We start from the raw sequence: 12,724 nt of genomic DNA, 5'->3' as shown, positions 1-12,724 counted from the left end.
ATGTAGATACCACTATCTAACCAAGACTGCTGAAGAAAGGATCCACTGAGTTTCTGACACATACTTAACTTTCGAGAATTGTTAGTTCCTCCTACTTTGAGTCCTCCCCAGAGTGGAGCTGGGGAAAGAGAGGCACTGAGGGACAGGGAGCTCCTAGAAGGCTCCAGGGAGAAATCAGGCAGGGCCCTGGAGGAGGCTCCACTCTCCTGGCAGCAACAGATGAAGGCAGCGGCAGCTCTGTGCCTGGGGCTAGAAACCTTCATTGCTGCCACACTGAACCAAGCTGCCATCAGGTCCTACTTCTCAGCATACCCGAGTGACTACGTACCCGGGTGGGCTGGTCCCAATGGGTCCAAAGGGGTCAAAGCGAGCTCCTGGGGGCACAGCGCCTGGAGGAAGTCGGTTCGGGAGGCCTGAGGAAGGGTCAATAAGTGCTCTTGGGAAGCCAGATCTCAGGGGATCCACAATCATGCCACCTCTCCGATGCCTGAGGCAAGAAGAAACGTTAGGTAAGCAGGTATGGTAAGGACTGCCCTTGGAGAAAAGGCGAGGGAGGTTACAATGGACCAAGAATGGCTGGCATGTCTACTCTGGATGGCCCAAGCAGACATGTGGATGGCTGCCTGAGAGCCAGTGGAAAGTGGGCAAGGGCAAGAACACAAAGCCTATACGAAGAGCATACCTCACAGCTGAGTACTTCTGGCTCTGCAGGGGTTGGTTCTGCACAGTGCTTTTGGTTCTGTAGGGCTCCTCAAAATTGAGATCCCTGCCATATCATATACTCGAGAGGGCCAACTTGATCAAGACCAAGAGCCAGAACTTGCCAAGGTCAACTACAATGCACTCACAAGGTTCTGCAGGGTGCTACTTTAGGTTTAAGGACTAATAACAGCATTGAGGTAATTCGTGATGTTGGTTTTTTTTCTCTTTCCCTTAAGGGCCTCAGGGCAATTTCTGACTGCCTGTAGATTGCCTAAGTCTGGCTCCTGACAGCATCTGTCCCTCATGGAGTTCCACTGACCTGACCTCATGTGCTCAAACTAGGATGAATGAGCTGATGGTTCCCCAAATTTTGAGGTCACTGCTTAAGCTGCACTGCAGACTTAAGTGATATCCCCACTGTCTACAAATGAGATGCTGAAGTCCGGGTCACTTTGTAGCAGAGGTTAAAATCTATTTGGAATCATTCAGGGAAGACAGTGGATAGATAGCAGAGGCTGTAGTAACTTTGCTGGATGCATAAGAACCATCCAGAGTGTAATGGGGCTCAGAGACTCCCTTTATTAAGTGGGGCAACCTCTGAATAGCCCTGAGCTGCCCTAAGGCCCACCATGTGCTCTTCACTATGCATCTGATAAACTAGGGTGGGCAGGGGGACTGGGAAATGGCAGAAGAGCTGCCTGCTAGGCTTGTTCACCTCCCTGCCAACACTCAGTGCTCTCCTGCACTGCTCTAGGTGTGGAGGGGCAGCGTATGTGGCAGTGCTTTCTCAGCCGCTCAGCAACAACTGCCTCCTCCACCCCAAAGGAAGAGACTGACCGAAAACTCTAAAATTAGAAGATGAGCTGGGGCTGAAAAGCCACAAGAGCAAATTGTGTTGCTGCCACCTCCCCAGCAGTACTCACCCAAAAGGGTCTAAGTCTTCCCCCCCGACAGCAAACGGGCCCAGGGGATCACACCTGAAACAAACAAGAGACAATTACTGGAAGTCCCAGAGCAGCCAGGCACCTGATACATGTGGGATCACAAACACACACGCAGGCATGGGAAACCCCTGCATGAGACCATAGCACAAGGGATATTTCAGGGTGGTCCTTGGCTCAGATTAACAATGATAATCCTACAATGACAATTATGTAAGAAGGGCGGAACACAAGCCTAAAAACATAGATTAAAATATTAAGTAATATTTTAAAATATTAATATTGGTAACCTCCAGATAAATTTTATTCACAACTTTCTCAGTTTCTTCAACTTTGTATAACGAACCAAGAAGTTTTACGTCAGAAAAATATTCTTCTTAAACCCAAAACCAAAATCCCAAAGCTAAGATTTGAAAGCTTCCAAGGTGGAGACAGATGTATGGAGTCACATACAGCTAGAACAGTACTTCTCAACCTTTTTGTCAATATAGCCCCTGTATAAAATTTTAGTACTATAGATGTACTGTGTATCTGTTTATGCACTGTACCTGCGGGAGGGCCACAAACCACTGTAATCTCTAGGACTGCCCCCAACCCTAATAGCCGATTTCTGCCTTCATGGAGAATGCATGAACTAGAAGGCACATAAATGACTGCATGCTTTCTGGAGAGTAATTCTATATTATCTCTGTAATATATATAGATATAGACAGACACAAAAATACACAGTCCTTCAAAAGTCTTATATGTCTTTTTTTTTAAATGGCAGCACTTTTATTTTTTCTTACACAATGACGTGCTGCTAGGCCTAATGCTCTCACATAACAGTAAAAAAAAACAAAATTTGTTATCTCTTAAAGACTCAAGAATTGCATACCAAAAAAACCTTACATAAATGAAAAGGATGAATAAATTAACAGGTGTAAATGCAAACCGCTTCCAACTCAAGACAAGTTAACAGCCCATGGTGCTCTGGCAGGAAAACATCAGCTAAGAAAGGAAACTGGGTCCTACAGGCAAGACAGAAATGACAACTGGTTCAGGAGCCCTTGCCAGCCTCTAGAGAAATCCCAGAATACTCAGCCCTGACACATGAATACCCTGCACCAGTGGGAGACTGCCGGCCACACAGACCCACCAAGCCATAGACTTGTCTTCCAGAAGCATGTTCTTCACCTCAGCCATGAAGTGACCAAACCACATGCACTTAAGGGCTGAAATCAAAGATATGTACAGAGTATTAAACAAATACCAAGAGAACAGTTAACTTGAATACAAGGTCAAAATCAGCAACAAGTTCTACAATCCACTGCTGATATCAGACACAAGCTTCAAGGACAAATTTCTTTCCAAAAGCTTATTCCAGTTTTGTGAGGCTGGCATGAGGTATATACATTTGTCAGGGGCAAATTTATACGTCTGAATTACCCTATGCAGCAAATGCTACACATCTGCTTGTAGTCCATTTAGAAGCATTTGTGGTGGACATGGAGGGGCCCGACTTGTCATACTCCTGCTTGCTAATCCACATCTGCTGGAAGGTGGACAATGAGGCCAGGATGGAGCTGCTGATCCACACGGAGTACTTGCGCTCTGGGAGCACGATGACTTGATCTTCCTTGTGCTGGCACCAGCGCAGCGATCTCGTTCTGCATCCTGTTGGAGATGCTTAGGTACATGGTGGTGCCACTGGCCAGCACTGTGTTGGCATACAGGTCTTTGTGGATGCCCACATCACACCTTATGATAGAGCTGAAGGTGATCTCACGGATGCTGCAAAATCCCACCCCCAGAAAGAAGGGCTGGAACAACACCTGCAAACACTGGAACTGCATGTTGCCAATGGTGATCACCTGGCTGTCAGGTAGTTTGTAGCTCTTCTCCAGGGAGAAGGATGACATAGCGGTGGCCATCTCCTGCTCAAAGTCCAGGGCGACGTAGCACTGCTTCTCCTTGATGTCACGCACGATCTCCCGCTTGGCCGTGGTAGGGAAGCTGTAGTCGTACTCTGTGAGAATCTTCATGAGGTGGTCAGGTCCTGGCCAGCCAGGTCCAGACACAGGATGGCGTGGGGAGGGCATAGCCCTTGTAGGTGGGCACCGTGTGTGTGACTCCGTCTCCAGAATCCATGACAATGCCAGTGGTGTGCCCAGAGGCATAGAAGTATGGCCTGGACTGCCACGTACATGTCCAGGGTGTTGAAGGTCTCAAACATGATCTGAGCCATCTTCCTTCTGTTGGCCTTGGGGTTCAGGGGGCCCTCAGTCAGCAGCACCAGGTGCTCCTCCAGGAACACATGCAGCTTGTTGTAGGGTGTGGTGCCAGATCTTCTCCATGTCTTCCTGGCTGGTGACAATCCTGAGCTCGATGGGGTACTTCAGCGTCAAGATGCCGTGCTTGCTCTGGGCCTTGTTGCCCAGGTAGAAGACCTCCTGGCCCATCCCCACCATCATGCCCTGGTGTTGGGGGCACCTGACAGTGGAGGGAAACATGGTTCCAGGGGCGTCGTCCCCAGCAAAACCAGCTCTGCACATGCTGGAGCCATTGTCGATGAGTATGGCAATCTCTTCCTCCACTGTGATTGGTGGAGGAGCTGGGCGGCAGAGCGGTGGGAAGACATGGAGCACAGGCCAGCAGTAGTGAGTGAGACCCTCTTATATATCTCTGTATTCTTTGATCTGATAATTTTATGTCTAGGTATTCATTTTAAATAAAGAATTTAAATTAAAATATACTCACAAAGACATTAATCAAGGAAACTGCAATCAGCCTAAATGGAGACCAGTTAGGAACATCATGGCAGGTCCCTAAATGCAGCCATGGAAACGATAAAAACCATGTTCTGGGAATGTTTTAAAAATGATGTGGAAAAATGCTCATGCTCTAGTGTTAAGTATTGAGGGGAAAGGGGGTCATCAATAGCCTAGGGAAATCAACTGTGAAAAACGTGTGTATGCAGGGTAGTGGTGGTGGTATGTATAATTACAACCAGAAAGAAGCGTACTGAGAGCATAAACAGCGACAGTTACTCCTGGGTGGTGAGGGCTTTCTTTATACTTTCCTGTTTTTTCTGTAATGCATAGGGATATGGATATAATACAACACAAATATTTAGTATTTTGAAAGATGTGCTTTGGAATCTTCGCAGAGCCCTGGCAAGCAATACAAACCTGACAGTTCTGGGGCACTGGCAGGTTCCTGCCAGACCTTGGGAAAGCCTTATAAACAGCAGCTAATCTAAGCTTACAGGTAAGAAGCCATTAAGTAGAGAACTGGGAAAAAATCCAAAAGTAGGTGCTCCTCCAGTCAGTTCCACCTGATGGGCTGGAATCGCAGAATACTGTGATTTAAATGGACAAGGCCAGGTTTCCTAGGGAAGGAATTTTTCCTGACCTAGGTTACTGCTCCCAAGCCACAGTTCATGGAGCTAGCAGTCAAAGTTGCTAGCAGCCTCCAACATCCTGCCTAACTAGAGGCAGACCGGGTGGTGCCAGAGGGCAGTAAGCATCTTACCTGACTCCGTGAAGTGCCCCCCCACCCAGAGTGGCAAACATAGGGGGCTTCTAGTGGCTGATAAAATGCTTGGGAATAAAGATTGCTCTGAAATATGCAACCATCTCTATTTTTCTCTCTAGCCCACGAAATGTGGGGAAGAGAGAAGAAACAAGAGAACAAGAAAGGCTAGAAAGGCAGTTGCAGGCCAGGCACGGTGGCTCATGCCTGTAATCGCAGCACTTTGGGAGGCTGAGGTGGGCAAATCACTTGAGGCCAGGAGTTCGAGACCAGCCTGGCCAGCATAGCAAAACCATGTCTCTAAAGGCCAAGTGCAGTAGTTCATGCCTGTAATCCAAGCACTTTGGGAGGTCGAGGTGGGAGGACTGCTTGAGTCCAGGAGTTCGAGACTACCCTGGGCAACATAATTAGACCCCCATCTCTATTATTAAGGAAAAATATAAGAAATTTTTAAAAAGGTACTAGAAACTGTAACAACATATTCAGTTGGCTCATATTCAACAAAGACTCACTGCAACACTTGAAGACTTCTGTGACCTCATTATCTACACACTTATAACCCATTTACTTATTTTTTCTTTTTTTTTTTTTTTTTTTTTGAGACGGAGTCTCACTCTGTTGCCCAGGCTGGAGTACAGTGGCGCAATCTCAGCTCACTGCAACCTCTGCCTCCCAGGTTCAAGCAGTTCTCCTGCCTCAGTCTCCTAAGTAGCTAGGATTACAGGCATGCCCCACCATGCCTGGCTAATTTTTGTATGAACTCAGAGTAAATAGCACAGAGGGAGGGGGTTCCATCCTTCTCTAGATAGCCCCCTTGGCTGAGTCTCAGTCTTGCATGTGCTAAATGAGGCTCCAGGTATTTTTAAAATCATTTTCGTACATGGCCTCTGAACTCAAACCCCTACTACTTCAAATGGTGATCAACTGAAGGAAGTGATCCACTCTAACCCTGCAGGAAAAACTGCATGGCTGAGCTCACTGGGTAGTATGTCGCTACTGCAAAAGCAGCCTCTTTAAGGGATTGGAAAGGGATCCTGAACACTCATGATTTCTTCCTTATGTGCTTCTCTTTTACATAACAGCAACACACCTCGTTGGGCACACAAATCCAGCTGACACCCTTCTAATGGCTGAGGTGGTCTGGTGAACTGGAAAGGCCTCAGGACTGGGAGTCAGAGATGCGCTCTGGACGTTGGGTTGGGAATTTTCCAGCTGGTTGGCAGGGGTCTGCCATGAAACTTCTGCACTTCAGTCTTTAAGATGTAAAATCTAAGTAGTAACACCCACAGAGCCTGCCATAATGGTAAAATGTAGCATTGTAGGTGAACAGATTTGTTAAAGGAAAGACCTGGAAGAATGTAATAACAGCAGCCGCTGCTATTTACTGAGAGTTTGCTTTGTGTCAGATGCTGTGCTAAAATTTGTTTAGTTTTTTTCTTAAATTTAGTTTTTAAAAGATTGACATCCACTAGCAAAATTTTTGCTTCCTATTCCCATGACATTGCGTTCCGCTGGCCTAGAGGTCTTAGTTCCAGAGGGAGGAACGCTGCCACCAGGAGACACAATAATTCCATTAAACTGGAAGTTAAGATTGCCACTTGACACTTTGGGCTCCTCTACCTTTAAGTCAACAGGCTAAGAAGGGAGTTACAATGTTGGCTGGGGTGACTGACCCAGACTATCAAGATGAAATCAGTCTACTACTCCAGAACGGAGGTAAGGAAGAGTACGCATGGAATACAGGAGATCCATTAAGGCATCTCTTAGTATTACCATGCCCTGTGATTAAGATCAATGAGAAACTACAACAGCCCAATCCAGGCAGGACTACAAATGACCCAGACCCTTCAGGAATGAAGTGGCCCTTTTTGGGTCACTCCACCAGGAAAAAAAAAAAAACAACCTGCTGAGGTGCTTACTGAAGGCAAAGGGAATACAGAATGGGTAGTAGTAGAAGGCAATCATCAATACCAGCTACGACCACGTGACCAGCTGCAGAAACGAGGACTGTAATTGTCATGAGTATTTCCTCCTTTTGTTAAAAACATGTTTGTGCATGCATACACTTGTATTAAGAAAGCATCTTCATTTTATTTCCTTTCTCCTTTATCATGTGACATAAGGTTTACTGACTTTGTATCAGCATTTAAGTATTGTTAACTTTATGTAATAGTATTTGGGTCGGGGATTGGTGAGTTTCTAGTTGTACGAAGGATAGTTGTATTATGTTAGGCGTAATTATGACCTTATTTTGGCTTTATTTGAAGATTATGTATGATCTCAGGAAATGTGTATCAGTTCAAGTTGACAAGGGGTAGACATGTGATGGTTAATACTGAGTGCCAACTTGATTGGATTGAAGGATACAAAATATTGATCCTGGGTGTGTCTGTGAGGGTGTTGCCAAGAGATGAACATTTGAATCAGTGGGCTGGAGAAGGCATATCCACCCTTAATCTCGTAGGCACAATCTAATTAGCTGCCAGAGAATATAAAGCAGGCAGAAAAACATGAAAAGTACATGACTGGCCTAGCTTCCCAGCCTACATCTTTCTCCTGTGTTGCATGCTTCCTGTCCTTGAACATCAGACTCCAAGTTCTTCAGTTTTGGGACTCAGACCGGCTCTCCTTGCTCCTCAGCTTGCCGACAGCCTATTGTGGGACCTTGTGATCGTATAAGTTAATACTTCGTGAACTCCCCAATACACATATATATATATATGTATGTAGATATATCCTATTAGTTCTGTCCCTCTAAGAGAACACTAATAAAACTATGAAACCTATTTTAGAGAACTGTCCATTATATTTACCCACATATTTACCATTTCTACCACTCTTCTTTTATACCTGATGTCTGAAGTTTCCATCTGGTATCATCTCCATTCTGTCTGAGGAACTTCCTTTTAAAATTCCTTTTGAGAAGATCTATTGACTATGAATTCTCTTAGTTTCTTTGTTAAGATATTCTTAATAATATCTTAATATCCTTTAGAAATGAAGGTGAAATATTCACTGGATATAGAATTCTGGGTTGACAATTCTTTTTCTCTCCATACTTTAAGAATGCTGTTCTTCTTTCTGGCCTCCAAGATTTCTGATGAGAAATTCATAACCATTCAAATTCTTGTTTCTTTTTAAGCAATGAGTTGTTTTTTTCCAACTGCTTTCGAGACTTCTTTTTTAATCTTTTCAGCAGTTTGATTATAGGTTTGGGCATGGAATTCTTTAGGTTTATCCTATTTAGGGTCTGCTGAGCTTTTTGAATCTGTAGGTTTATGCCTGTTGCCAAATCTGAGAATTTTCAGCCATTACTTTCTTTAAAGACTTCTGTACTGCACTTTCTCCTCCTCTTCTCCTTCTCTTCCAGTGGCCCCAATGTTAGACCTTTTATAATTGCCCCACAGGTCCCTCAGACATTATTTTAAAATCTTTTTTTTCTCTCTGTTGTTCAGATAGGATAATTTGTATTACCTATCTTCAAGTTCACTGACTCCTTAGTCAAATCCATTCTATTACTGATTTATGCAGTGAGATTTAAATTTTCTTACGGTATTTTTCAGTGCTAAAATCTCCATTTGGTTCTTCTTAAGGTCTTCTGTTTATCTGCTGACATGTCTATCATTCCATTCATTTCAAGACTGTTTGCCCTCACTTGTTGGAGCATTTTCATAATAGCCACTTTAAAGCCTGTCAAATAATTCCAACATCTGTGTCATCTTAATACTGACATCTGTTGTCTTTTTCAGAGTTGAAATTTTCTTGGTTCTTTTATGCCCAGTAATTTTGGACTTTATTCCAGATACTTTGAACATTTTCGAAGAATCTTGATATTTTTGTTTTAGCAGGCAATCAACCTAGTTAAGTTTGGGCTCCAAGTTTTGCTTTCAATGTCAGTTCTGTTTGCATAGGCTTTACAATGCTACTAAGGTCTCCACCATGCATGTGCTATCCAGTTGTGAGTCTGGGACCTGAAGAGCCAGTTCTCCTGTACTTATATTCTAAAGTCTTTGATATGTTATTTAGAATCAGGTTCACTTATGTACAGCTGCAGGTAAGGCCATAACAACTTTATGGGGTGCTTTCTGAGCTCCTCCCGCTCTGTGGTCCATGCAGTACTTTCCATTTCCTTGGGAGGCTCCTTTTTGGGTCCTCTGATCAGAAAGCTGGGGCTTTACCTGCTGTGCCATGTAGTTCCTACAACGGTGCCTGTGTCCAACATCAAGCGGAGGGAGGACAAAGGGAAGAAAAAAGCAACAGTGGTTTGTCTCATACTCTTGAGACCACAGGTCCTCTTGTTGGAAAGGAAGGTTCTTCCTCAGTTTTAGGTGTCTGCAGACTGCTGCAGGCTGGGATGTAAATGAATGGAGAAAAGGAAAAAGAAACACGGGAGATTTTTCCCACTCTCTCTGAGCATTTGTAGTGCCTTTCCCTGCTCCTTTAGCCAGAAGTGCAGGCCTTTCCTGGAACACTCTCCGTCCACGCCAATGTTCATTTCCTCACTTTGGGTTTCCTTGAATTTGGACTGCAGGATGTCAGAGGGGAACAACGGTGAATTCACTGACCATTTAGCGGTACTTCAAACTCTGCTATTCTCCAATCTGCTTTCTCAATGAGGAGTTTTCATATTCTCAAATAGCTTTACTCTATGCATTCTGTAAGGCTGCACTGAATAGGAAACTCAGGATGGCATGTGCTTACTCTAGAACCAGAACCTTCTTTATCAGTACAGAATGCCAACATGGCTGCCTTCCCAGCTGCTAATCTGTACCTGTGGCTGATCACTGGGTGTGAACACTGTCTGCACACCAGACTTCTGGAGTGCCAGCTGTGGTTTCGTGGCACAACTAGTATCAACAACCTAAATATTTTCAGACCCTAATCCCTAATTCCACAGCATTGTTTGAACCACCTAGGCAAGTGCTGCTCAAACTGTCAGGTGCACATGAGTCAGTGGGGGATCCTGCTAAAATGCAGGTTCTCATTCAGAAGACTAGGAGTGGGACCTCAGATTCTGCATTTTTCACAAGCTCCCAGGTAAGCTGACACTGCTGATTTGGGGGTAGACTGTTTCCCAGTCAGAGTACAAATTCAGCCATGAAATTTTGGTGTCTGAGTTTATTAACTTTGTCCAGCTAAGAGTGGAAACTTAGAATTGGGGAAATGAAGATGCTGATAACTGCAAAGAAGTATATGTGTACATATGCAAGAGAAGCACTGGTCACAGGGCCCTGAGCAAACAGAGCAATAAACCTTTCCATTTCCTTACCCTGAAGGATATCCTGTGAGATCAAAGCTGAACCAGGGACTGAGAAGGGTTGGGAAATGCTACATTTAAGCTAAGTGATCAAAGATTTTTAGAAGAAAGAAAAAGAGAAAGAAAAAATATACATAAATTAGGCTAAAAATTGTAAAGCATTCAGAACAGAAAAATGTCACCCATAATCTGACTCTAACACAAAGATTACTTTTGCATTATTTTCATGTCTTCTTTCATAAGCATGTTTTAATGTGACTGTAAAAATACTATATCATTTTGGATCTCATTGCTTTCCTCCACATAGGTGCTGTATTTCCTAAGTTGTCTTTAGTATTAACATTTTTAATGGCCAAGTAATACATACTCAAGTGAAGCAAATTTTAAAAATTTACTTAATTTTCTATTGCAAGCACTGATGTTTCTGGGGTATGCATGCGTAACTACAAATAATACTGTACTTAATAACTTTCATGCACATGTTTTTTTTCTCTGTTAGAAAACACAGATTTCTTACCCTCTGTCACTCCACTACTATATGATGGGAACAAAGAACTTGTTTCTTTGGTCAACTGATTGAAAGGAGTTGTGCTCAGGAGCCTCAACTGCACCTGACTGAGATGATTAGATCTTGGTCCTTCAAGCTAATGAGACTTAGATAAGATTTTAGACTGAGTTGATGTAGTAACGGGTTAAGACTCTTGGAAACCTCAGGTGAAGAAAGATATATTTCACATTTGAGAGGCCAGAGAACAGATTGTGGTAGATGGAATTCTATCCCCTCTCAAGACTCCACAACTCCTAATCCCCAGTACCTATGAATGTGATGAGAAAGCAATCCTGTGATTGTTTCGTTGTATGGCACAGTTGACCTCAAAAGGGGACATTATCTCGGTGGGCTAATCTAATAAACGGGAACCCTTAAAAGCACAGAACATGGATTGTGGAGGAAGAAGAATGCCCAAGAAGAGACTCAACACAGCACTGCTGGCTTTGAAGAGGCGGCAGACACATGAGAAGAAATGCAGACGGTCTTATGGAGCTGAGGGAGAGGGATACGGACCTTAGTCTTATAACCGCAAGGAACTGAATTCTGCCAGTGACCTGAATGAGCCAAGCAAATCCATACTCTTGACCTAGAGAATTATGAGATAATAAGTGGGTGCAGTTTTAAGCTACTCATCTGTGGCAATTTATGATGCACACATATGCTGCAAACACTTTCCTCACTTTACTGGCCTTACACTTTGAGTTCAGTTAGCTTACAGATGTTATGAAGACAATGTTTTTCTAAGTAATTTAGAAGAATAATGAGACTGACTCCAGCATTGGTAAGGATAGGGAAATGACATTGAAACACAGTGAGAATGTCAATTAACACAACTGTTTAGAAGGGCAACTGAGCAATCTGTATCAAAATCTCTATAAACAGGCTTGGTCCTTAATGTAGTAATTCTATAGGAATCTATTATAAGGAAACATTCAGAGACGTGCTCCAAGTTGCATAAAAGTATGTCTACTGAAGCATTAGTTATGGCAGCCCCAAATCAGAAATGACAGGCTAAAAAAAGAACTCGCATCGTCCTTGAGTTTTCTTCCCTTCATTAAGCCAACCCATCAGCAAGTCCTGTCAGGTATACTTCCAAATATAACCCAGAGCCACCTGCCTTATAAACCACCATAGTCTACCACCTACCACCATTATTTCTTGCCTGGCTGCCTGTGTCAGCTTCTTCTCTGGGTCTGTTTTTACTCTTGTCCCTCTATAATCCATCTCTACAAAGGAGCCAGATTATTTTGTTTTTTAATGTAAACAATATGAAGTCCCTCCCTTGTAAAACCTGTCCAGTGGCTTCCCATTCTCCTGATCTTGGCCCCATGGGTTATATGCACCGGACTGTGCTTACCCCATGGTGTCATCTCCTCTGTTTCTGCTCCACTGCTGTACTGTGTTCAAACCAGTATTTGGAGCAATCCAAGCCAAGTTCATTTCTTTGTTCTTGGAGCAATCCAAGCCAAGCTCATTTCTTCTGAAACAACTGCCAATACATGTGTCAAAAGTTGGAAATACTAAGGGCTGAATCCTGCTCCAATGCTCATAAGATGTGTTGCTTTGGGCAAGTCAAGCTCTTGCTGCCTCAGTTTTCTTTTGCATAAAACAGAGATACCAAGAGCATCTACCTCATTCTCTTATGAGGCTTAAAAGATATTGTTTTACATATACTTTACATTTAATGTAACTGCTCAGCCCACAGTAAAAGCTCAATAAATATTAACCATGTCAACACGTCCACTGTCAGAATATGACTGG

The 12,724-nt window shown here is 43.6% G+C and overlaps 1 protein-coding gene across 3 annotated transcripts in view; it reads right to left on the bottom strand.

The window, feature by feature from the left end:
- The window catches only part of PSMF1 (proteasome inhibitor subunit 1), a 53,338-nt gene that overhangs the window by 2,810 nt on the left and 37,804 nt on the right, over positions 1-12,724 (bottom strand). For all 3 annotated transcript variants that reach the window (XM_004061657.4, XM_019017223.4, XM_063702362.1), the window contains 2 exons: positions 1,626-1,679; positions 329-487 (listed from right to left, as the gene is read on the bottom strand). In XM_004061657.4, coding sequence (XP_004061705.1) covers positions 329-487; positions 1,626-1,679 — 213 coding nt within the window. The remainder of the gene's footprint in view (positions 1-328; positions 488-1,625; positions 1,680-12,724) is intronic.

The sequence above is a fragment of the Gorilla gorilla genome, chromosome 21 (genome assembly GCF_029281585.2).
Source record: "Gorilla gorilla gorilla isolate KB3781 chromosome 21, NHGRI_mGorGor1-v2.1_pri, whole genome shotgun sequence".
Classification (NCBI taxonomy): domain Eukaryota; kingdom Metazoa; phylum Chordata; class Mammalia; order Primates; family Hominidae; genus Gorilla; species Gorilla gorilla.
This window is presented reverse-complemented; position numbering and strand designations above follow the sequence as displayed.